This window comes from Haliotis cracherodii, unplaced genomic scaffold (genome assembly GCF_022045235.1).
Source record: "Haliotis cracherodii isolate W230 unplaced genomic scaffold, xgHalCrac1.p SCAF_20, whole genome shotgun sequence".
In the NCBI taxonomy this organism is placed as follows: Eukaryota; Metazoa; Mollusca; class Gastropoda; order Lepetellida; family Haliotidae; genus Haliotis; species Haliotis cracherodii.
In genome coordinates, this window is record NW_027266276.1 from 3908776 (window position 1) to 3935240 (window position 26465).

The following is a 26465-nucleotide window of genomic DNA, read 5'->3' on the forward strand; positions in this document are numbered from 1 at the left end:
ACCATTGGGTTAATGGTGGTGTAGGTGATAGAAATATTTGGTTGGTGGTGGTGAAGCTCATGGGATTGTTAGATTGATGGTGGCGTAGGTGATGGGACTGTTGGGTTGATGGTTGTGTAGGTGATGGAACTGTTGGGGTGACGGTGGTGTAGGTGATGGGACTGCAGGGTAAATGGTGGTTTACGTGATGAGACTGTTGGTTTGATGGTGGTGTAGGTGATGGGACTGTTGGGTTAAAGGTGGTTAATGTGATGAGACTGTTGGTTTGATGGTGTAGTCGGCGATGATACTGTGGGGTTAAAGGTGGTTTATGTGATGAGAATAGTGGAGTGATGGTGGTGTATGTGATTGTACCATTGGGTTAATGGTTGTGTAGGTGATGGAAATGTTTGGTTGGTGGTGGTGCAGCCCATGGGATCGTTAGATTGATGGTGACGTAGGTGATGGGACTGTTGGGGTGACGGTGGTGTAGGTGATGGGACTGTTGGGGTGACGGTGGTGTAGGTGATGGGACTGTTGGGTTGATGGTGGTGTAGGTGATGGGACTTGGATTGATGGTGGTGTAGGGTATGGGACTGTTGGGTTGATGGTGGTGTAGGTGATGGGACTGTTGGGTTGTTGGTGGTGTAAATGATTGTACCATTGGGTGAAGTGTGGTGTAGGTGATGGAAATGTTGGGTTGGTGGTGGTGCAGCCCATGGGATTGTCAGATTGATGGTGACGTAGGTAATGGGGCGGTTGGGTTGATGGTGGTGTAGGTTATGGGACTCGATTTAAAGGTGGCGTAGGTGATGGGACTGTTGGATTGATGGCGGTGTTGGTGATGGGACTGTTAGATTGATGGTGGTGTATGTGATGGGACTGTTAGGTTGATGGTGGTGTAAGTGATTGTACTGTTAGGTTAATGGTGGTGCAGGTGATGGAACTGTTGGATAGGTGGTTGTGTATTGATGAGACTGTTGGATTGATGGTAGTGTATGTGATTGTACCAATTGGTTAATGGTGGTGTATGTGACGGGAGTGTCGGGTTGATGGTGATTTTGGTGACTGTATCGTTGGATTGGTATTGGTGAAAGTGATGCGACTGTTTTGTTGATGGTGGTGACGGTGATTGGACTGTTGGGTCGATGGCGCTGTAGGTGATGGGACAGGTGAGTTTTGGGATGATGGTTGTAAAGCACAACCTTACTATATTAAAAGTCAAACATATATAAAATTACACACCTAGCTATATGAGACCTTTGTCTCGTTTCCCATGTTTAAAGGTACGTGAACTATTGATAACATAACGTGAAAGCCTCCTCACTCTCAATGACAGACTTTTCTGCAGTCCAGCAGCATTTCTTTTACATCAACAGCTTGCAAACTGTGACCGTCTCGACATTCTATTGCTAATGTCAGCAAATGTTTAAAGCTGCATGCAATATTGATCACCTCAGAGTCCTCGTCGCTGTGTGTGATATGTCACGTGATGTCCCGAAATGAGCTGCATAAAAGCAGGCGTCATTCAACCTGGTGGTGATCTCTTAACTCTTGTTTTGCAGTCTGCCCGTTGGTGATCTCTTAACAGTTTGTGGATCCTGCACTCCTCTGTTATCAGTTGAAGAATATGCTGCCGTGTTCAAATAACTGTCTGCAGATGGCTTTAACAGCAACTGTTTACATCATGTTTGCATTTTCCACATGCAGCACAAAGGAATGCGGACTTCAGATTACAGAAAACATGAAGGACAGATCTGTCATGTTTAGAAATATTGACATGGGGTCGTGCAAACTTGATTGTAGCGAGGATTGCTTTATTTTCGCATCCTGTTTTAAATCCATTGAGGAATCCGAGAAAATTGAGAAGAAGGGCGGATCTCATGTCCGCTCTGATAATCATACCGATGTAAGTTATATTTATTTCAAGTGGTCGTGGTTAAATGTTTGTCGTTGTGTTGATCTTAGTTAGAACCACATGAAACTCATTGAATGCCACACAATTATATATTGATTAAATAAGGTTCCTCCTTTTTTTCAATTTAACCTTTATGTTGGACACACGAGGTACGAGTGATGATGGAAAATATAACACGAGCATTAGCGAATTCACGTCTTAACACTGCATTAATAACGCAACAGGCAAAACAGGAATAGTCAAGCCACAGTCATCTGCTGTAATTAAACCAAACATAGAAGTGATTGAGCAACAGCCTAATCTTGTAACTCAAAATCAACACCATATGTGTGGATGAAAAAAATAGCTCTTATAGCAAAGTGGGTTAACTCAATTGCTACAATCACCGTCCACATGTTCTGACTTCAAGAGCAATTGTACAATACTCCCTATTATAGTGCAAACATGGCTTTTCCAGCGAGCTTTGCTAGAACCTCTCCTAATGCCTTTAAATGTTTTTTATCTACTCTTTCACACCATCCTTATCACTAGGCGGTGAAGATGTACCACCACCACCTCCAGTTAACGCGAGAGACAAAGTTGATAGAATACATCCCAATGCGGCTGAAATACTGTTTATAGTTATCCCCTGTTCTCTGAACAATGTTTACTTCTTTCGGCCAGTGCACTATCCTTATTGAGGACCTAAACAATAGCTTCGCGAATTCGACTGATTTAAAGTGCATCTCCATTGGTGGGAGCGGTTTCCAGGCGGAATGATCTTTCGTCTTCAAAGTTACGCAATCTTAAAAACATGAGAAAACATAATTTCAATATAACAATATCTTCGCAATACGGGCGCAAGTATCCGCAACATAACATCAGGATCCTTAAGGGGTCAAACTAATTCGTCAGGCTGTAACTATAACTAATAATCCGACTACCATTAATCAGAATCAGACACTTCTGTTGTGCTTTCCTAATCTCGGTGCTCATGGTATGTTAGTTTCTATCTTTTACAATAAGTTTGTCTTCTACTGGTGAAAATAGGGAGCTTGTTCAGAACATGGGTCGTGCAACAAGACTGCTAGTAGTGTTAATGCCATCTTAGAAGATAAGGCTAGGCAACCGATTCTATATTCCACGTGACTTTGAATTACTTGATGGTCACATGCCCTTCTATCAAGCATCCATAGGCGATATGTGAGAATATGAACTCACTTTTAATGACTACAATAGAGTAATCTGATGGCACAGAAGCTAGCTATATTTTGGCAAAATCACGCTATGATATGGTAACAGATCTCAAATTGCCGAGACAAATTCGTTACTAGTATACTGGTAGTTTGGCCATTTTGTATGATCGTGTGCTTCGTCATCGCAATGACAAAAGTGATACGCTGTGGAACACCAATCTTAATGTGCCCGCTAAATCATTGAAGGGTATGTTGTTTCAGGACCCTTCTAAACCATGGTCCAGAGATACCGAGGCATTCTATAACCCCCAGATTACAAAAGTTGAAGTGCCCATTGAGGGTGGACCTAATCAACTATATAGTCACGGCATGCGAGCCAACCAACACTGGGATGAAGTTAATTAAAATACTCCCTTTTATAAGATGTAGTCCAGAAGTTGAAACCATTGCAATAGATCTGGCGCTTGTGGATGTATCGTTGGCTGAATTCCTTACCTCAAGGTATCCACTGTGGCTTGACATGCGAGTAAGGGGGTTACTACTCAGATAACTGGTGAATTTAACTTATAATTGTACGCAATTATGAATGCATAACCTAATATACAAAATGCGAGTTTCGTGCAAGCAACCTATTTATGATCTTTTACCAAAAGAAACTCACTGCGCTATCATCTGCAGGCAAACGGGTGTGGTAAAACGGCTTTTTTTCTCGATATTTTACAAAACCATAGTATAATATTGTCACTCATATTATTATTCTGTACCCAACTATAAACGTTAATGAAACATACCTTTCAAAAGATAGTGTAATGAAGAATCCGAGGCGCACAAAGTAGATCCAGGTGAACATTTACAAGACTGTTTACAGCTGTGCCATGACAAGTTCAAAGGAGAACCAACCCTATTCATAATAGACGACTGCAGAGCAAGTAAAGAACTTACCAAGAAGAAAGATATGCTTTCTTATTTAGCATCCTCTGGCCGACATATGGAGTTAGTGTTTGGGTGCTTACTCAAAAATACAACTCAGTCCTGAAAGATCTCAGATCAGACACGATGGATAGCCCTGTTTCATTGCAAGGACGTGAGAATGAAGTTATTTCTACCAAGAGTGATTGAGATAAAGTTAGAAACCTCACTTTGGCCAGGAAGGCAAAACTACTAGTAGTTGAACACAGCAAACACTGTACACACGCTAAATGGATTAAAAATTAGGCTCCTTAGGCACTGGCAACTGTTGTTATTGCAGCGGTATGGTTTATTAAGACTGGTTAGAGAAAACACCACCTGCACCATACACGGTTAAAAAATTGGACGCTGCTCAGTTAGAGGTAAATCCATAAGTTATCATTTAGAAGAAATGACAGTCCGGTTACAGATGGTAAAATGTTGGTAAACGCAGTGTATCATTCACCAGCGTTAGTGGCTTAGCTATAGGCTATATTCGATTTGGTAAAATGATTACTAAAGCTAGATTTTACTGGTATGATGATCGTAGATGTAGGTCTAGCTATGGCTACAAAAGAGATGCTAATCAAGCAAGGGCCATGACATTTGTGTTAAATTGATGTAAATGTATTCTTCTCAGAAAACCCCTAACACTGAGTTAGTAAATAATGTGGGATACATACCATGATAATAAGAAAAGGTCAGGTTAACTATACATGTTCTGTATGCGGGATTGAGGTCAATGGTCATTACTGTTTATGCAAGGCACATGGAGCTGACAAAAAAAGGTTCAGGAAGACATACCTCAATGAGAGAACAAGATGGGGTAGAATCAATACCAATTAGAGATTAGTCCACATCTAATTATAGATCACAATGACTTATGTCAGGGAGGTGAAAGCTTTGGCAAAACAACGTGATCTAAGTGGTTATTGATACTTTATACTTAGACATATGGATTTTTATATAGATCTACCCTCACATTATAAGAGAAACCAAGTCGTAATTGACGTAAAAATTATGATGATAACCGCTTAAGATGCACATTGTATCTGCCTTGTTTCCTGCAGATTATAAAATTACAAATAGATCTTCGAGGTATCCCCAAAGTGATGGACTCAAATTTGAAGGTATAGATGCTCCGACACCAATCTCGCAAATTAATAAGGTGGCAAACCAAAGAAATGTAGCTATAAACGTTTTCGGGCATCAGGAACTGTGGTGTACAGCTAAACTCTGCCCCAGTAAATATTACCAGAATAAATTTATTTCTGGTTAAAAATGATGGTAAATATCATTAAACTTGAATAAAGAGTTTAAGCAAGCTATTATACGACCAAACAACCCATAAGGAAAAGAAATATTTTTGTGAATGATGTCTGAAAGGATACAGCAGACAAGATCTTTGATAAGTGCATAACGAAGACTGTAGAGGTGTTGGACAGACTGCTATCAGGATTGATAATTTATTAAATTACACGAATATAATCATTCTTTTCAGTATAATTATATTCTTGTAATTTAATAAATGTTATTGTGCAATTCTTAATTGTGAAATTATTCTTGAAAATTAAATAATTAAAACTGTGTGGTCGGTGGTATTGGGAGTGATCCACAATTCGCTACCCAAAGCTGTACCCCAATACCCACCCCCTGAACCGTTACAGTTTTATGGTGGCAGCGGTGGGATCCGTTGTGGATCTCATATATATAAAAAAAGTAAGAATAATTTCACAATTAAGAATTGCACAATAACATTCATTAAATTACAAGCATATAATTATTCTTTTCAGTATTTCATTCAGTTAGGAAGATGTACAATAAATATAACATACTTGAATGTTAACTCACATATCTGGACGCGAACCGGCTTTCGCTCTCTCGTATCAGAAAATCTACAACCGATCAAACTGTCAACAAAGTCACGTCATACCAGAAGTAGTCTCTCGCACGAGGATACGGTCGGTGGAATGTGGGGAAATTGCACTCCACCAGTGACAGAAGTTATTTTACTTCGTGTCACGGCTATGTAGCAATATACAATGTATTTAGATGGACTAGATGCACTTTTGTAGCCATACAAGGCTGATTAAAGCCATTATGCTACAAGAAGTAGTTTCGTGGAACAGACTCACGAATATAGGTGACATCACACGAACTATCACGTTGCCAAATCGAAACAGGTGATTTAGAACGTGTTCACATTTTGTTCACAGTCAGTAAGATAAGTGGTGATATACGTTAATTCATGTAGCAATAACGTATATCTTTACGGTAGTAGGCTGTATCACACACAACATGTACAATATGATTCATCTCACTGTCTACTGACTGAAATGTACAAAAGGCTTGTACATTACAATGATGATCCTCCATTTTGCATCCCTTGTGGTGAGAGAATCACAGTCAAGCATGTCCTGCTTGACTGTATAGATTTTGCCATCACAAGGGATAACTATTTCAAATCATCATCTCTTAAGGATCTTTTTAATAGTATCAATTGTCATTTAATTGTTGGATTCTTAAAAGAAATAGAACTTATTGATAAATTTTGATCGTGTAGATAGTTGATTGTTATAATATTGGTAGTGTTTAATGAGTAACTTAGATGGTTACTGGCCGTATCCTCAACGGGGGTTGACGTAGAGTAACATAATTGTCCCCCTGAGAGGATAATTGTCCATGTCATTCAAAGAATATTTCTGCCTACTACTGTTTTAAACGTAGAATTTTTGTATTTTTACTTGTGGCTAACTTTGCATACAATCGCCAGTTGCTGAAGGGATGATGTAAGTCCTGCTGGGGTCCATGCAGGTAGCAAAGGTACTATAAGTCCCCATGGTCCCCACTATGGTGGTCTACCTTCAGTTGCAGACGACCAGTAGCCCGTTTTTATCTTGTATCATTATGTATAGTGCTATCCTCCTTTATGATTCCGTACTAGTTTTATGTGATAAATCTAGTTAGGTTTAGGTTTTTTATGATAAATCTAGTTAGGTTTCTATATAAGTTTCAATATATGTATTATGATTAAATATTGATAGTCACGACATGGCTGAAATATTGCCAATGTGACTTAAAAATTTAACTCACTCACTATAGTTGTATAGTATGATGGAAAAAAACAAATGCATCCATGATTTATAGAGATCGCGGAGCAGAGGAAAAGTTCCAAGAATCTTTACAAAATGAAGAGAAAATAATCAGGCAAACTTTTCGCGTAAGACACCCTTGTGTATGACAAATGGTATTTGGAGGGCTTATAAGAAGTCAACAGGTTGTCATATTTGTAATAAACCCCTGAATATCGATTCTGTAAGAGACCATTGCCACGTCATAGGTAAATGTAAAAGAGCCGTGCATAACTCGAAAATCTTCAAACAATACCAATCGCCGTTGTAATTCATAATCTTAGAGGTTATGACTCTCATCTAATCATGCAAGTTATCTCAAAGATTGATGGTGGTTAAAATGCATTCGTAATAATTTGGAAAGATATATAGTATTCTCGTTTATTGAACTAAACATGATACGAACGATAGAAAAAATGGGAAAGAGAGAACAAAACAAAGTTATGGACTTAGATTCATAGATAGTGTACAGTTTCTCCTCTAGACAATTTAGTCAACAATCCCGATGACTTAGCTGGAACAAATCAACATACTGATCAGATAACTGGGCATTTGTTGCTGAGAAAAGTGTATATCCTTACGAATGTATGGATAATTGGTCTAGATTCGACGAAACTAAATTACCAACCGGTGAATCATTCCATAATAACTGAACAGAATACAAAAATAACTCATGTTCACTATAAACACGCTCTTAATGCATGGGATAAATTAGGCTGTAAGAAGTTAGGCGATTATCATGATCTATACTTAAAAACTGATTACTATTTCTTGCTGATATGCTTGAGATATTAAGAAAAAAACTGTTTATATCAATGTAGCTTAGATCCAGCATGGTGCTATTCCTGTCCCGGACTCTGTGGGATGCATTGTGGAAGAAGATAGGTGTAGAACTAAAACGACTGAACTCGTACAAAATTTGATGGAAAAGACAAAATAAATAGTTCACTATAGAAAGATCCAGTTCTATTTGTCATTAGGCATGAAACTAAAGAACATAAACAGATTCCTTAAGTTTGGTAAGAGTCATTGGATGGAACCGTATGTAAGGCTGAATAAAGATTTTAGTGAGACAGCTACCAGTGATTTCGAAAAGAATCCATTTAAGCACATGGATAACTCAGTATTTGGTAAAGCTATGGAACATCTAAGGATCTAAATTGGTCAGATCTAATGAGAAAGAATGACTTAGGAAACCAGTCCAGCTATTAACAGAAGTAAGATATTTGATAATGGCCAAGCAGCATTACATGTGAGAAAGATGCGATGATAGATGCGAGATGTTATATACCGATACAGATTCCTTGCCCATGGAAATACAAACCGGGAATGAGTATAAAGATATGGCAGAAGAAATAGCCATTGACGATAACTGCCTTTGCGTATGGTTACTGTATAGCTTGGAACTATGAGCAGCTCTTCGCGTACAAATCTCCTACCTGGCCCATCTTTAAGATAACATAGAAAAAGGCTCACCTTTTTTCATAACCAATCGTCTAATGCTATATATCGTAAGATACCAAACCCGATCAGTTGCACAGCATTGGCCTCCTTTTTCACTGTGCTGGAATAAATATGGTTTCTTTCCAATTAATCTTGTTACTTCACGATTTAGCACTGATACAACAGCTGATAATTGTGTCACCTATTCCGTTGATATTAACCAATCAGATTTCAATGCCATGCTGATTTCCAAACAAGCGTTCTGCTAATGTTCAGTTAAATGTTTCAACAATAGCTTGGCTACGATGGGCCTCTTTTTCACCATGCCTGATGTAACATTGAGCTTATTTATAGTTTAGTTACTGATCCCATAAACTCGCATCTAGGATCTACTTGAAATGACTCAGGCCATTTTGATGGTACACGTTTATATACGCGAACAAGTGCATTAGCTACTTCAGTTGAATCTTCGAGCTTATTGGTTTAGCTTCTTTGTACCGACTACCTATATCTAATAATAATAGGACCGCCTCCGTGGTTTAGTGGTAGAGCGTCCGCCCGGAGAGCGGAAGGTCCGGGGTTCGATCCCCGGCCGCGTCATACCAAAAGACGTTAAAAGATGGTACTTGTTGTTACCCTGCCTGGCGTTCGGCATTAAGGGCTAAAACAAGGACTGGTCGGCTCGGAGTCAGTATACTGTGTCTGAGTGGGGTATTCATGTTAAACTGCGGCATGGTATCTCAGTGAGCTAGCACTATAAATCGGCATCAGTCCGGACTAGTACAAGCAGCCACGTAAACACACACACGTACATGCAAGTGCAATAATCTTGGACGCGACGTTAAACCCCATTTCACCTCACCTAATAATAATAGTTAAATGATTTTACGAGCCCTTCAGCCTCTGGCTATTTCGCAGTTGGGGCAGACGGGTCGTATGAAACAATAAATATTGGTAATAAAATAAACGTCCGGCCCAAAAAACTGTAAATGAAGGGGGTTAAAGTAGGAGAGAAGAGGGGTTTGGGATGTAGAGGCAAAGGGATGCCAAATGAGATTGAAAAGTCCTACGTTAACCAGTGTATAATGGCATAAAGGTGATACAGAAACAAAAGAGAAGGCTGAGTCGCGGTGCGTGTGTCAGTGTCAGTAGAGTCCTTGACCTTGGGCGGGTGGGTGGTTAAACGGCTATTCTTTTAGTGAGTCTGGTTATGGCGGAATTTGGAGCGCGGACGTCGTACTAGACAATCCGCGCTGAGAATTTGGAGCGCGGACGTCGTAGAAGACAATCCGCGCCGAGAATTTGGATCCCGATGCGAATCTGCAAAGTTGCTAAAGTAATGGAGATTAGGACAGTGAATTTGATTGGGATGGTCTAAAGTTTTGCTATTAAGTTTGTTTCTTTAAGGAAAGTGGCTATTTGTAAGTAGGTGGCTGGGGGTTGTTTGGTTTAAATAACATGTTGACATTGTTTTTGTAGTTGGGCGGGAGGGAGTTGTATAGTGTTTGTTGTTGTTAATATTTTGTTCAGGTGTTGAATATGTGATTTATGTCTTCAGTGGTGTTACAGTGGGTGCAGTTTGGGTTTGGATGTCTGTTTTGTTTATGAAGTGTTTCGTTTAAGTTGGTTTGGTTGCTTTGTATTCTGTGTATAATTTTATCTGCTAGAATGGAGATATTGTGTTGTTTGATTTTACTGTTATGTTTCTGTTGCCCAGGAATGAGTGAATGAAATTTAGAATTATTCCATCTATAGCTTTGTCTAGTAATTTTTGAATTAGGCCTTTTTGCCAAACCATGTCAAATGCTTTAGAAAAGTCAATAAATATGGCCACAGTGTATTGGTTTTGTACTTGGGCTGTCTTTACGTCGTGTTCCAAATTTAAAATATGGTCTAAAGTCTCTCTATTGGATGTAAAGCCACTCTGGTCCTCATTAATAAGGTTATTGTTTTCAATTTTGTACTTTAGTCTGTTATTGATTATTGATTTTACATATATGTGATGTGAGAGAGATGGGGCGGTATGAATCAGGGTCATTTGGGGGTTTCCCTGGTTTCGGAACTGGCACCACCAGTGCATTTTCCATGTTTTGGGGAGATAGCCAGAGGTCCAAATTAGGTTGTAGAGTTGTAGTAGTAATTTTTGAATTTTGATAGGGATGTGGTTGAGGATTTTGTAGCTAATATTATCTAGTCTGGTGGCTGGGGATGTGTTTTTGATTTTTATTACTTGTTTGGAGTTCATGTATATTAATGAGTTTGTTGATGGGTAGGTGTGAGTGAGGGGTTTTGGTATGTAGGTTGAGTTTTTATGGTGTCTTGTATGTGTTTTGAGTGGTTGGTGGAGCTACTGGAGGCCGAGAAGTGGGCAGCCATGACGTTAGCCTTTTCTTTATCTGTTGTTAACCTGGGGAATTTGGGCATATTAAAAGTCTTAGCATTACCTTTAATTGCTTTAACTGTTTTCCATAGTTTTGATGTGTTTTGTTTGCCCAGCCTCAAGGTTGAAAGTTTGCCAATGTTTTCTTTTGGATGCCGTTATTAATTCCTTAGTTTGATTTCTTTGTGTGTGAGCCAAATGGAGTTTAGTAATATCTCGTTTAGCCTTATTTAGTGCTTTTTTAATAGGTTTTCTGGATTCAATGTGCTCCACCATGGTACTGGGTTGTGTGTAAGGTTTGCTTTTTGATGGTGGGTATGCATTTCATAGCTATGTTGTAGAGTGTATTGCTGTGGTTTGTGTTGAATGTGTCGATGTCAGTATTGTGTATGTTCTATATGTCTATTTTGCTGAAGAGTGTGGTGAATTCCTGTCAGTCGGCTTTAACGAAGTTAAATCTGGTTTGTTGGGGGTTGTTTAATGGAGGATTTGGGTCAGAGAGGAGGTGTGTTGTCGTGTGTGTGTGTGTGTGTGTGTGTGTGTGTGTGTGTGTGTGGGGGGGGGGGGTTATGATATGGTAGGAGATGTTTTTATGGGGTAGTGGTCGCTACCCCAGGTATCACGGTGAGGTTGCCAGGTCAGTTTTTGGAAACGATGTGGGGTGGAGATGGAGAGGTCTACTGGAGGTGGGCTAGAGGGGACGAGATTTCTTCATAATGGATGCTGTTTTTGATGAAAAGGCCCAGGCCTCCTTGAGGGGGTCCTGGTTTATTGGGTGGTCTAGCTCTATCTTGACGAAGAAAAGTGTAGCCTGGCAACTTGAAGGCTTTTTTGGGAGATATTTTAGTTTCTTGCACAGCTATAACATAGGGGACAATTTTTTTAGGGCGATGAGGGCCTTGAGGGCCTTGAGTTCATGCCCGTTAGAGGTGAGACCGACAGGAATTCAATGATTTTGTTGGTGTTAATGTGGAGTTTCTTGGGGGTGATTGTACATGTACAGTCAAAGCATATTTATATGTTTTACATCTTACCTTATCATGTGGAATAAACAAGAGGTCAGCCTGATGAATGTCATTATGCAATAATATGAAACGTTTTCACCAATACCGTAAATCTTTAAATTAACGCGAGTGTGAATTAAATGCAAACAATGTGGGTGGTCTTTGCTTGCATTATTAAACATCGCATTTATATCAACAATAAAACATTACTGATAGCAGAAATATCAACTTAGACATAGGCTGAAAACAAACAACTATGTATTCCACACCACTGTTTATTAAGCAACACTTGTAACAGTGAGTGAGTGAGTGAGTTAAAGCTTTACGTCACATTGGCAATATTTTAGCCATATCGTGACGAGAACATTTATAATATTGACATTAAAATAAAACACCTGTCATCGACGGACAGTATAAGAACTAGCATATCACAGTTTATAAGTAAAACTAGTTTAGAACAATTAAAAGAATGACCTATTATTCAACAATACATTATAAAACAGGGCTAGAGATCTCCAGCAACCAAAGTTAGGCCACTTAACTGGGGACCGTAGGGACTTACAATACTTCTGCTACCTGCACGGCTCCCCGGCAGGATTTACACTGTCCCTTCAGCTGCTGGTGATGGTACGCAATTAAGCCATAATTAAAACAAAACAAATATACTACGTTTAAAAACAGTGGTATGAATAAACGTACTGTCAGGACGTGGTCTTACATATCCTCTCAGGGGGACAATAATTTTACACTACTTCAACCCCCTTTGAGGATACAGACATTAACCATCTAAACACTACCAATATCATAAAATCAACTATCTACACAACCAAAACTTATCAATAAGTTCTATTTCTTTTAAAAATCCAACAATTGAATGACAACTGATACTATTAAAAAGATCCTTAAGAGATGATGATTTGAAATAATTATCGCTTGTGAGGGCAAAATCAATTCAGTCAAGCAGGACATGCTTGACTGTGATTCTCTCATCACAAGGGATGCAAAATGGAGGATCCTCACCTTTCAGTATATATTCATGTGTATATCTGCTATGGCCAATACGACATCGTCGCATTATGACCTCTTCAAACTGGACTGACAACCCGCGTAGGTGTAACCGATGGTTGGCTTAATTTATTGATACCAACTTGGGTGTCCCACTTCTTTTGCATAAGATCTCGTATGTAACATCTGATCACAGGTTTACAATCACTGTATGGAATGAGAAGTGGTGTCACTGCAAACGCGAAAACGTCGTTTATTTCGTATATGGTCATTGGACGGAAAAACGACGTTATTGGGACGTTTTCAAACCATCGTTTTCCCGTCCAAATAACGTCGTTATTTGACATCGGAATTTACTGGGAGATAAAGATATTATCAAGCTCCTCCCTTTCTTGATTGACGTTGTCAATCAAGCAACAACGTCTACCGGTATTTTACTTCTCAGATTTCATTGGTCAGTTCTCGCGTGTTAGAATACAGGCCCGAGTTTGACGCTGCATTCGAAGTACTGAAATCAGTCGTTCTGCGCATGCGGGTTGCTTATTGCCTTGTTAAAATTTTCCGTTGTGTGCATGCGCGATTTCGCGTATTGTTTCCTAGATTTAACGTCACCACTATTTGACAATGATTCATAAACACAGTCTTGTGATAAGTTCGGAATCGTACAATTCCAAACTGGTGATGTCTATTCAAACTAATGCTTAGTCTCTAAAACTGTATAGTTTTGAAGAAACAAGTAACCCCATTTCAATTGATGAGGAGCCCCAGTGATATAGGAGATTCTGAGATAAACCTATTCTATGGCTATCTGGGCTGCCACCCAAACCGATCCAAACGGGAAACGAAAGCTGATTGTATGCTATATAGTCATATGGAAGTGGACCAATATTATACATTGTATTCCGGTCGATTGTGTTCTTGCATTTACTTTTAAGTCAGGAAAAAAGACTTAAAAGGGGAGTTGTTGAATTTAATTATTAAATGTTGCTCTTACACTAATCTGGACGTACTTCTCATTGTTCTATTTATGTCATCCTATATATATATCAGACATACATTAACGCATGTTACCGTTCAAAAGTCATACTCTCATAAAGCATTATATTGTTCATAGTATCAAAGTTTAATCAACAATATCAAGAGCAGCGATTTAAACTACTGGAACACCCAAACACAAGGCTGTTTTCAAGCGCTAGTGCAGACGTGATGCATCGTAAAAACTGTATCGTGATGTCTTCAGGAATACAATTATACTACGAGATAGTACGGCTAACGCTTACTCACCGGTGGAACGTAGGCAATATTGCTAATACAGACATAACGCATTTGAATGTTAATACTAAAGACTAACATTCATTTTTTTTGCAGTGACGATATAACATTTATACACGTTTATTGATAACTTTCATTAGTTTTGCTCTTCATTTTAATAACTTTGTTTTCACATATACATGTGGCAATACCCGACCAGCCAGTCGTACATAATTATGGGGCAGTTTTCAATCTTGTACTGGCTTACTCTGGTGTTCCTGAGCGAAGCTTATTGGCTTGGGTGTTATATCCCTTTTTTCTGGTAATCCTATAATTACGTTATTTTTTATTTAAGGTCGAAGCCACTGCCTTCTGGCATAGGACTCTAGGAAATATTTTATTTTACACAATCAAGGTTATCATATATATTGATCAAAACCTGTGTGAGAAGATATGTCTAAATTATCAAGTATTCAACCCTTTTACTGAGAGAAATCATAGACGTACACTTTGTCTCACAAGGTTCCTTTTATTGCTGTCTGAAGGTCCCGACTAAACCCTGTGGATCCAAGGTCTGCAATCTGACTTCCCGATGTGTGGAAGATGGATGTGGAAATGTCTGTGTGAAAGGTAAGTACGCAGAGAAGTGTGTAGAGTTTAGCTTAGTGTTATGTCTAATAATTTAGTAACCTCAGAGTAGAGTGGACGATCTAAAAATATTAAAGCACTTGAAGGTTTTTAAAAAGACTTTAGATACTGCAGACAGATTGAACTTATGGGTACCATTGTCAAGTTATGGTCAAAGTGGGAAAATGTTGCAAATATTGAAAGGTGTATTCCTCAGTAAAATCATGTTTTCAAGTTTATTCAAAATTAACATACTGCTAAATGATACCAAAACATATTTTATTTGGTTTATTGAAACGATCTTAAAATGTACATTGTAAATCGCATATCAAGTGCATATTTTCAGAAACAGGAGCGTCAGTTAATATAAGGATCCAGTCGATCTTCTGGTTACTTTTTTTTTATCAAATAAGAGGTCTGTGTACGAGATGTGTCAGTCTGTTAGCGAAGTTTTTACAATAAATGTTTTGATAACAGTTAAACGCCAGTTGTGACAGAGGGGATTGTAAGATAGCTGAAGCAGACAGCTCAACAGCCGTTGTCGTGCACCATTAGTTTATTTCAACGGCAGGGACCATGTTGAATGTTACTATACTTTGGGGATTTCTGTGGCCAGTGTTTATTTGAACGGATGAATAACCTGTATAAGTGTAAGAGGGTTGTCTGATCCCCTCCCCACTCTGAATTAGATACAACCTTCAACAAATCGAGTGCCTTCAGACATTCAGCTTTAAGTGATTTAATGTGTGGTGAGAAAGTTAAATGGCTATCAAAGATGAGTTCCAAGCATTTGGCCTCCTTTACAACTTTGAAAGGGGTGCCATTCAAAAATAATTCATGGTCTTTGTACGGCTTATATTTTCTGCAGAAGTGTATACAGTTAGTTTTAGATATAGAAAATTTAAACCTGTTTTCGAGGGATCACTTGTGAATTTTATTTAGACAGATTTTTAACTGCTTCTCTATGGTATGCATATTTTTACCACAACAGGATATATTAAAATTATCCACGAACAGTGATCCATCAACTGAATCAGTTAAAACCTTGGACAGACTATTTATTTTAATACTGAACAAGGCCACAGACAAAATACTGCCTTGTTGGACACCTTGATCCTGATTATAATGGTCAGACAGGGTGGTACCCACTCGGACTTGAAATTGCCTGTCTGTTAAGAATTGTGATATAAAATAAGGCCTCTCAAACCAAAATCATGTAAATCCTTTAAAGGCCATGCTTCCAGGTAGTATCGTATGCTTTCTCAAGATCAAAGAAAATTGATACTACGTGTTGTTTATTTAAACCATGGTTTACGAATGTGGGGATTCGCAGAGGACTTAGGAATGGTTTGGTCAGCAATGTCATTCAGTAAATCCGAAAACGACTGTATCTCATCTGGAATATTCTGGAAAATGTCATGTTTTAATTTGTCAGTACACCGTACCTCATATAAGGACCAATTAGCCTTGATAAAGTTCCACCTGGATGATGGTGGCTCATCAGTAGGATTAACAGTTTTAAGTATAGTGGGAAAATGATCACTACCGCAGAGGTCATCATGGACTGACCATTCAAATTCATTATACAAGTTTTAGTCTGTAAGTGACAGATCGAGGGCAGAATACGTCCCAGTGGCTGGATGTAAATATGTGGCAGAATCATCATTAGGTATACACAGGTTGTTGTCAGAAATAAATTCCTCAATGATTTTTCCTTTATGACTTATTTTTTTACTTCCCCAAAGCGGGTTGTGTCCGTTCAGATCACCCATGATGATGCAGGGCTTTGGGAGCTGGTCATACAGATTTTGAAGATCAGAAGAAGGAGGGATATACAAATAGCACAGTGGAAAAGCAATGTGCAGAGTCAGACGAACAGCAACAGAAGATTGGTATTAAGAGGGACATGACTATGTATGATCCCTTATCGCACCAAGATAGTAGAACCTCCTGTTGCTTTATCTCCTGGAGGAGAAAATGAATGATAGTCATTGTACTGTCATAAGGTCAGCTGATCTGTAGTTTTCAGGTTTGTTTCCTGAAGACACAATGCTGACGGTTGAAAATCCTGTATTGGTAATTGTATCTTATTAAAATTATGCCTAAGTCCTCTGCAATTCCACTGTATTATATTGGGCAATTGAGTCACGGTGGCTCAATTGGAGATCGCTCGCGTGAATGTGAGGAGGAACTACTCCTCCGCCTGTCCTGTGAGGACAGAGGCTCGTGAGTTCTGTAAAGGAAACCTCTGAAAGTGAAGGGAGGATCGGTGGTTGTTTTCTATTCAATGTCTTTTTCTCTTTTTTTGACTGATTTACTGGTTCTTTCACAGGCGTTTGAGATTGTTTCTCAGACTGAATCTCAGTCTGAGATCCTGAATTAGATTGAGTTGCAGGAATAGGTCGATGAATTTGAATAGTAGCAACAGGTTCTTCTGACTTGACCCATGTCAAGTCAGTCTGACACGAAATAGATGATGTTGCTACTGAGCGGGATACTGCAGCGGAGTAGGAAATAGTAGATGGAGTCGTTGTCTGATCTTTGAATAGGTTTTTGGCATCCAGGTAGGATATGTTTCTTTCACATTTTAGTTTCATGATTTTAGATTCCATTTGCCACACTGGGCAAGATTTAGACGAAGCAGCGTTTTGGCCAGCACACTTCAAATCATGATCACAGTCAGTGCTCTTATGGTTGTCACCGCAACCACATACCACAGAGTTACGACAAGATTTGGAACCATGACCAAAATGTTGGCACTTGTATCATCGGAGTGGATTGGGGACATACACATCCACTCCGATTTGGAAATAACCTGCTTTGATTGACTGGGGAAGAGATGTACAGGCAAACGTCATGGGATAAGTATTTGTGTTTGTGATAACACCATCTTTCTTTATCGTGAAACGTTTAACTGCAGTAACAGCCTGTTCTTCCACCTCCGTAGCGATTTCGTCTTCAAACATGTCGGACAGACAACGAGCCCTGTCACGAACAATGCCTCGACAAGAATTTAATGTTCTGTGCACAGACACATCAACCTCAATATTGGCAAATGTAGGGATAGATAAAAGATTGAGAGATTGCTGTCTCCGTGCACATTCCACCAGAAGCGAACCACAACAGAGACGGGTGATGTTCTTGACCTCACCGCAAATACCCGGACACAGCCCTTAGAAATAGCAAAAGGATTCAATTTGATTGGTAAGTTATCAGTAGCCTCATGCACCAGGAATAAATATTTTGAGAAAGATTTCCAGTTGAAATTTCAATTTCCTCAAGACGTCTCTTTTTTTCATTACGAGATGAACTAGATTGTGGTAGAACCATGGTGAAAAGAAAATCATTCAGCTCCTCTGTTCCCAACCCACCATTGAGTGTCAACAAGGACAGTGTTATTTTGCTCCGGATATCTAGGATGCAAACACCAGGGATACAGGGATGTTATACTCTAGGGAAGATGACACGAACACCTGTATTTGTTTACCAACTCAATGCCGGACTGGTTCGGCCCATGACAATACATTGAAAACATACATTATTCGGAGGTCAAAATCACCAGATTGGCCCATGAGCCACCACCTTCTGGCATAGGACTCTAGGCAATATCTAGATTTGCATAAATTGGAGTATCACATTACATCATAAAAATGGTTGAATATGATATATATCTAAAGTGGCACTTTTCCATGCACAGTGAACCGGGCCCATTATACCACCCGTCTAGGTGAAGTCAGGGTCAAAGTGGTGTGTTGGGCAAAAGGAACACCAGTTCCTGGTCCAGTGCTCTCAACCATTAGAATCCCTTCCTCCACCGAAACAGGGGCGCAAACCCAAATCCGCCGCCTTTTACGATCAGCAATGTGGTGCTATGGGCATATTCTACCCCGGTTCCACACGGGGGAAGCGCTATTAGCGTTACCCAGCACTGACCACGGGGAGGTTGCTCTTTACGAGTGCTAAATGGAAGGGCAACCGCTTAGACCCTAATTTATAAAGACCTATAACTATATTGAGCTGCTTCAGCAAATTTTTCACCCGAATATTAAATAACAGATTAACTAAATTTGTTGATGATAATACCATTTTAAATCCTTCACAAGCAGTTTTTAGAAAAGGGTTTTCCCTTGTGATAACATCTTTGCAATGCAAGTGATGATGCAAATAATGAAAATATCAAAGATGAATTTATATTCGGTTTTTATAGATTTCACTAAAGCATTCGATAAAGAATGAGAGTTGATCTATGGCATAAAATTTGACAATCTTGAATAGAAGGTAGGTGTTTCACCCTGGTCAAGAATATGTACCACAACATAAAATCTAAAATTAGCATTAATAACCAGTTCTCTGACGATTTCATTTGTCATGATGGTGTACGACAGGGTGAAAACCTTTCATCTCTCCTATTTCCATTATGCCTAAACATCTTCAACAATATCTGCTGAACAATGAACGTAAAAGTGTTGACCTTGGAAATCTGATCTATACTAACGTAACTGTAGTTTTTTTCAGCTCCTAATACCTCTCTATGCTGATGACACTGCTATAATAAGTGATAACCCCAAAGACCTACACAAATCGTTAAATCTGACTTCTGTGCTCTATGGAAGTTAAATGTTTATCTAACAAAACAAAAATTGTGATCTTTGGTGCCGGACCTGCAAACAAATCGAAATCATGTTTCACTTTTGGCCCCGACCCAATCGAAACTGTAGATGCATGTAACTACCTTGGCCTAAAACTACACAGGAATGTGCGATGTGTACAAGCAGTTAAATCTCTGTCAGAAAAGCCATTTTCAGCCTTCTCATGAAGTCCCGAAATGTTACTTTGCCATTAGATTGCCTGTTATCTGTATTTGATGCAATCGTCGTCCCTATACTATTGTATGGTGTCGAAATCTGGGGATACGAGAATGTAGCTATTATAGAAAGGGTTCAATTAAAATTTCTTCAATTAGCCACTGGACTGAAAAAAACGCGACTCCCAACTTTATGTTATATGTCGAATTTGGTTTATTGAAGTCTATAAACGAGTTATCTCCTTTTGGCATAAGCTTGCTACCTCAGAAGTGTATCATAAACCATCCCAAACACTTTACAAACAAATGTATACTATCCATATAGAAGTTGAAAATGTCCCCTGGTTAGAATTTATGAAGAATGTAGATAATTGCGGTCGATCATAGGTATTTCAAAACCCATTGGTATGTTCCACAACATGTCGGGCCTCAATTCCGTCAGTACTGGAAATCCATTGCCGAATCGAGCTCCAAAGGGTTGTATTAGAAGTTCCTGAAATATCAACCTTCATTTGAGAAATATCTATTGCTCTCAAAATCAATATTTCTCCCCATATTGAAATTTAGAACTTCTTACTACAGATTACCCGTTAGAACTGCTCGATGGTTAAACATTCCACGGGAAGACCGCCAGTGTCCACTCTGTGATTGTATCCCTGTTGGAGATGAATTTCACTATTGATTCTGATGTCAAGCTTTTCACCTACAGCGATATGTCCCAATTTTAGAAATTTACGCTTATCTACCTATAATGAAACTGTGACTTAACATGCATGACAGGTGGTACATGTATTTCGCTTGGGGCGTCAATCAGCAAATTACAAATGACGGACACCGTGACAAAGGATGGACAAGACAAGCTGTTACACTGAATTATATAATAGTATTTCACACATAACTAATAGCAGTATGACATTACCCGGCCTGGTGTGAGTCTTTGCTCTTCAATGAAAATAACTGACTTTAAAGGTCTATATAATAAATAAAGGTATGACGCTACCATATACACCGAGCATTTAGATGTACGATAAGACAGAATATCGTGATTGTAAGATATATACAAGACTCTTTATAAATCACATACACGCTGAAACATCGTATTATACAATTTCAAGAATATGCCAATCCGATACATACATTATCAAGCCAGTATTGAGATGTGTAAACATTTCAAAAGTAAGTAGAAAAAACATATTGACATCGATGTTCCGTCAAATGGTTGGAGCACGGGTGGCCCAGTCGTCTTAGGCGCCGCGATTCGCTGTGCAGAGTTGCGTCCCTTGGGCGAGCAAGAAACCTATGATTGTTGGTTCGAATCCCGGTTCGCCCCGATTATGTTTCTAGGTTTGTCAGCACCATACCCGTGCTCGTGGGTTTCACCGAAGTGGTAAAAGTCTGAGACCTGCATCACTTCGGGCTTTCCTCCCACATTAAGCTGACTCGCCGTGTTATAACTGGAATACTGTTAAAGCGGTGTAAAACCCAACTCACTCACTCCGTGAAATGGTAATATACGTATATATCATATACGAATTGTTAAACGGAATGCTTGTAGAAAGACAGAGGCTTGATAATCCTATCCAAATAACGTTCTGATGCACGTAATGTCAGTCACAGGCATACACATCGCTCATGTCTATATTTTGATTCTGTCGATGTACTTGCACATTGCTATGCTTAATTGCAAACTCATGATAACTACAATACATAGACAGGCCTTTTCAAAAAGACGTGATTCAAAATCACGAAATTTTTATAATTATATTTGCCTAACTCGTCTTGCGTGGATATCTGCGTAACGTAGCTGTAAGTCACAAAAATAGTATCACGTCAGTGTCTTGAAAACAAAATTAAGTTGACTATTCATAAGTAAACCGATTAAACAGTTTACATTTTGATTTGCAACTATAAAAAGATGACGTAAATTCAACAGAATGGTTATTCTGAAATGAGTGTGATTATGGATATACTTACAAACATTTGAAGTGACATAATTTCGAAACATTTTACATGATTAAAACAAATGTCACAGAATGTTCAATGTCAAATGTTCAAAGTTCACAGGACAGTAGACGTCACACGCAGTGTTATCACTGGTATCTAACAACCTTTCACACTTTCACGTATGTATCGAAAGTCAGCGAGGAGAAGATCCTCATCCTTGGATCGAGGTTGTCCTAATAGTCTCTGTCTCGTGAGTGCAGCTAAGTAAAACCATCATCAGCTGGGTGATCAGGGAGAAGTGTACATAGTCAGCTCTTGTTGGAGGCCATGGTTCAGTGACTTCCTGGCGTTTCCTGAAGAAAAACGTCTGCAGTTGTGGAGATTTCAGAAAAGGTTGCAGCTGTCGGCTATGCATTGTATATAACTCATGCATGAGCGGTGACTTGAGGTCCGGTGAATACTCTGTACATGCGCAATACATAGGCGATGCATGTGCTGACGGTCCTTGGGAGGTGATGACAACGGCAAGTGTTAGTTCTAGATGAATGACTATAGTATTATTGTTACTGGTGCGTCAACGTTAGTACCTCACAAAGGGACGAACAGGCCAACCTGTGACACAAAATCATATAATAGTCTTTCATTGTGTGACGTCAGTGCGCTAAACTGTGTTTTACTTCAGTGATTTAACTTCAGTGATATAAATATATAACAAAAGAGCTGTATGACAATACTACATGCTCTGATTTTATAATATATACATTTTTATAGATACCTCGACACATGTCATCAAGATCTAGTTTGTTTAAAATTACTTGTATTTCATGAAATTCGCCTGGCGTTCATAAATGACTACTGCCAGTATATGCTAATGGTTGGTTGGTTGGTTTGTTGTTTAACGCCGCTCTCAGCAATGTTACAGCTATATGGCGGCGGTCTGTAAATAATCGGGTCTGGACCAGACAATCCAGTGATTAATATCATAAGCATCGATCCATGCAATTGGGATCGATGACATGCATTAACCAAGTCAGCGAGCCTGACCACCCGATCCCGTTAGTCGCCTTTTTACGACAAGCATAGTCACCTTGTACGGCAAGCATGGGTTGCTGAATGCTGAGATGTAGACAACTGGGCTCTATTCTACCTTACAAACACCAAATATGACTCGAGCTATTTAATTTTATTTCTCGATTGAATGCTACAATTACATGTAGATAGAACTCGGACTTGTAGTTTTTAAAATATGTGCGTTAGCATACATTCAATAGAATTGATATATCAGCAAAGTCAGATGCAGAATGTGTGTGTGTTGGCGGGTGGGGGTACGCACCTTTAATTTGTTGTCAAACCCATGTGTATGTTGTAAACCATGGTCTTTCTCATTGTAAAAAACGAGAGTAAACAAGCAAAACAAACGTCTCCGTCATCTTAGATTTCCAAACTACGAAATATCTCCGAAAACATGTTGACTCAAAGTGGAGCTTTTGAGCTTTTCATCTTTGTAAAACGGTGAAGCGAATGTAAAAAGTTGAAAGCGGTGTTGAGCTTTCACGCTTCCATCTTTAAAAACTTAAGTTTGAATTGACAAGTTTTACCCGGACCCTGATTTATTTTTTTTTATACTTAAACTGCCATGTCAGGGTTCCTCTTTTACCTATAAAAGTAAACGTGAAACATGAATTCGTGTGCCATTATCAAAACACTGACCCACCTGGGGTGTACACAAATTTGCCGCATATCAGTTGACAATATAACGTGCATTTAAGACAAGCTGCCATGTGTTTGGACGTTGAATTTTACTTTTCAATGCATTTTTAAACGAACACCAGTTAATGAATATATTTCTCAATTTGTCATATTTTGTTTGTTTGTTGTTTAACGCCTCACTCAGCAATATTCCAGCAAAATGACGGCGGTCTGTAAATAATCGAGTCTGGACCAGACAATCCAGTGATTGACATGAGCATCGATCCATGCAATTGGGATACGATGACATGCATCATTCAAGTCAGCGAGCATGGCCACCCGATCCCGTTAGTCGCCTCTTACGACAAGCATAGTCACCTTTTACGGCAAACATGGATTGCTGAAGACCTATTCTACCCCGGATCTTAACGGGTCTTGTCATATATATTTAATCCAATGTCCGTATACAGAAAATAACGTCGTTTTCGTATTTATAGTATCATGTCAAAGACCTTCGCTTTGTCGCGATTATATGTCTCGCAACTTCAGTCTTGTACCTTTCAAGATGTGTAGTGTAAAATATTGTATTACAGCACCTTCGTTCTGCGACCTCCATAGTGCCACTAGGACCCGAGACCTGTCAAGAGTGAAACTCATCTTGTCCCAAGGACGGGCGGACATTAACTGTAAAGAATGGATTGGAAGGACACCAGTGATGTTGGCTGCTGGTAAGGGACATAGAGAATTGGTTGAGTTACTCGTGAGAAAAGGAGCTAACGTGTCACTCGTCGATAGATTCGACAACAACATCCTTCACTCTGCCTGTCTGGGAGGACATGTGGAGGTTGTGAAGTATGTCCTCTCACAGGACATGGTGAATATAAATGGAAGAGTATGGTGCGGGAGAACACCGGTGATGCTGGCAGCAGAGAACGGACATAGAGTAGTGGTAGAGTTACTTGTGAATGAAGGAGCTGATGTGACACTCTTGGATAAAAAGGGTGACAACCTCCTTCACTTGGCCTGTCAGGGAGGAAATGTGGAGGTGGTGAAGTTTGTCCTCTCACTGGGCATGCTGTCCATCAACAGTAGAGGATTGAAGAAGATGACACCAGTGATGACGGCAGCAGATAAGGGACATAAAGAAGTGGTAGAGTTACTTGTAAGTAAAGGGGCTGATGTGTCACTCTTGGATAAAGGACATGACACCCTCCTTCACTTGGCCTGTCGGGGAGGAAATGTGGAGGTGGTGAAGTTTGTCCTCTCACTGGGCATGCTGTCCATCAACAGTAGAGGATGGAAGAAGATGACACCAGTGATGACGGCAGCAGATAAGGGACATAAAGAAGTGGTAGAGTTACTTGTAAGTAAAGGGGCTGATGTGTCACTCTTGGATAAAGGACATGGCACCCTCCTTCACTTGGCCTGTCGGGGAGGAAATGTGGAGGTGGTGAAGTTTGTCCTCTCACTGGGCATGCTGTCCATCAACAGTAGAGGATTGAAGAAGATGACACCAGTGATGCTGGCAGCAGATAAGGGACATAAAGAAGTAGTAGAGTTACTTGTAAGTAAAGGGGCTGATGTGTCACTCTTGGATAAAGGACATGGCACCCTCCTTCACTTGGCCTGTCGGGGAGGAAATGTGGAGGTGGTGAAGTTTGTCCTCTCACTGGGCATGCTGTCCATCAACAGTAGAGGATGGCAGGAGATGACACCAGTGATGCTGGCAGCAGATAAGGGACATAAAGAAGTGGTAGAGTTACTTGTAAGTAAAGGGGCTGATGTGTCACTCTTGGATAAAGGACATGGCACCCTCCTTCACTTGGCCTGTCGGGGAGGAAATGTGGAGGTGGTGAAGCTTGTCCTCTCACTGGATATGGTGCCCATCAACAGTAGAGGATGGCAGGAGATGACACCAGTGATGACGGCAGCAGATAAGGGACATAAAGAAGTGGTAGAGTTACTTGTAAGTAAAGGGGCTGATGTGTCACTCTTGGATAAAGGACATGACACCCTCCTTCACTTGGCCTGTCGGGGAGGAAATGTGGAGGTGGTGAAGCTAGTCCTCTCACTGGATATGGTGTCCATCAACAGTAGAGGATGGCAGGAGATGACACCAGTGATGACGGCAGCAGATAAGGGACATAAAGAAGTGGTAGAGTTACTTGTAAGTAAAGGGGCTGATGTGTCACTCTTGGATAAAGGACATGACACCCTCCTTCACTTGGCCTGTCGGGGAGGAAATGTGGAGGTGGTGAAGTTTGTCCTCTCACTGGATATGGTGTCCATCAACAGTAGAGGATGGCAGGAGATGACACCAGTGATGCTGGCAGCAGATAAGGGACATAAAGAAGTAGTAGAGTTACTTGTAAGTAAAGGGGCTGATGTGTCACTCTTGAATAAAGGACATGACACCCTCCTTCACTTGGCCTGTCGGGGAGGAAATGTGGAGGTGGTGAAGCTTGTCCTCTCACTGGATATGGTGGACATCAACGCCAGAAACAGCAAAAGTCAAACAGCAGCCAATATAGCGACGTCTCGGGGGCGATGGGACATTATTGATCTTCTTGTGTCACATAGTGGTCAAATGTATTAGGTGACAAGTTTGTGCAGACACACATATTCTTACAGACATTGACATGTTGAATACATCCATGTTGTTATAGACATTGATGTGTAGAATATATTCTTGTCGGTACAGACTCTGACATGTTGTATATATTCATACTGTTACAGGCAAACACGTTTTGAATACATCCATGTTGTTACAGGCTTTGACGTGATATAATGCCATACCGTGGCATCCTTCGTTCGTCCGTCCGTACGTCAACAATTTATTCAAACAACTTCTTCTTCTGAACCACGAATTGGAAGTGGAACTAAGAGAGAGATATCAATGATATGTAGTGGGCAACATCCCTACGTGGTGGGGATTCAAAATTGTACAAATGGTGGGGCTGACCCCCAAGGGGCTGGGGGCGGGGCCAAATAGGGGTAATTTGGCTATTTCCCTTTAAACGACTTTTTCTCTGGAGACAGATATCAAATTTATTTGTTTGGAAGCATCTCCGGTGGTGAGGATTTAATATTGTACAAATGGAAGGGCTGACCCCCAAGGTGCTCAGGAGCGGGGCCAGATAGGGGTATTTTGGCTTTATTAGCTCAAC

At 39.9% G+C, this 26465-nt stretch overlaps 1 protein-coding gene across 1 annotated transcript; it reads left to right on the forward strand.

The window, feature by feature from the left end:
- The first annotated feature begins 1142 nt into the window (after window positions 1-1142).
- On the forward strand, window positions 1143-25894 carry LOC139470449 (ankyrin repeat domain-containing protein 50-like). Its single transcript, XM_071252855.1, has 5 exons — window positions 1143-1151; window positions 1640-1888; window positions 14780-14864; window positions 23892-24745; window positions 25349-25894. Exons 1-5 carry the CDS (start codon window positions 1143-1145, stop codon window positions 25892-25894), a joined length of 1743 nt encoding a protein of 580 aa, XP_071108956.1.
- The last annotated feature ends 571 nt before the right edge of the window (window positions 25895-26465 follow it).

Excerpts from the sequence above, each read along its gene's own strand:
- LOC139470449 (XM_071252855.1), top strand. Across the intron at positions 14,865-23,891 it reads TGGAAATGTCTGTGTGAAAG|CACCTTCGTTCTGCGACCTC; the intron begins GTAAGTACGCAG and ends ATTGTATTACAG. Across the intron at positions 24,746-25,348 it reads GTCGGGGAGGAAATGTGGAG|GTGGTGAAGCTAGTCCTCTC; the intron begins GTGGTGAAGTTT and ends GGAAATGTGGAG.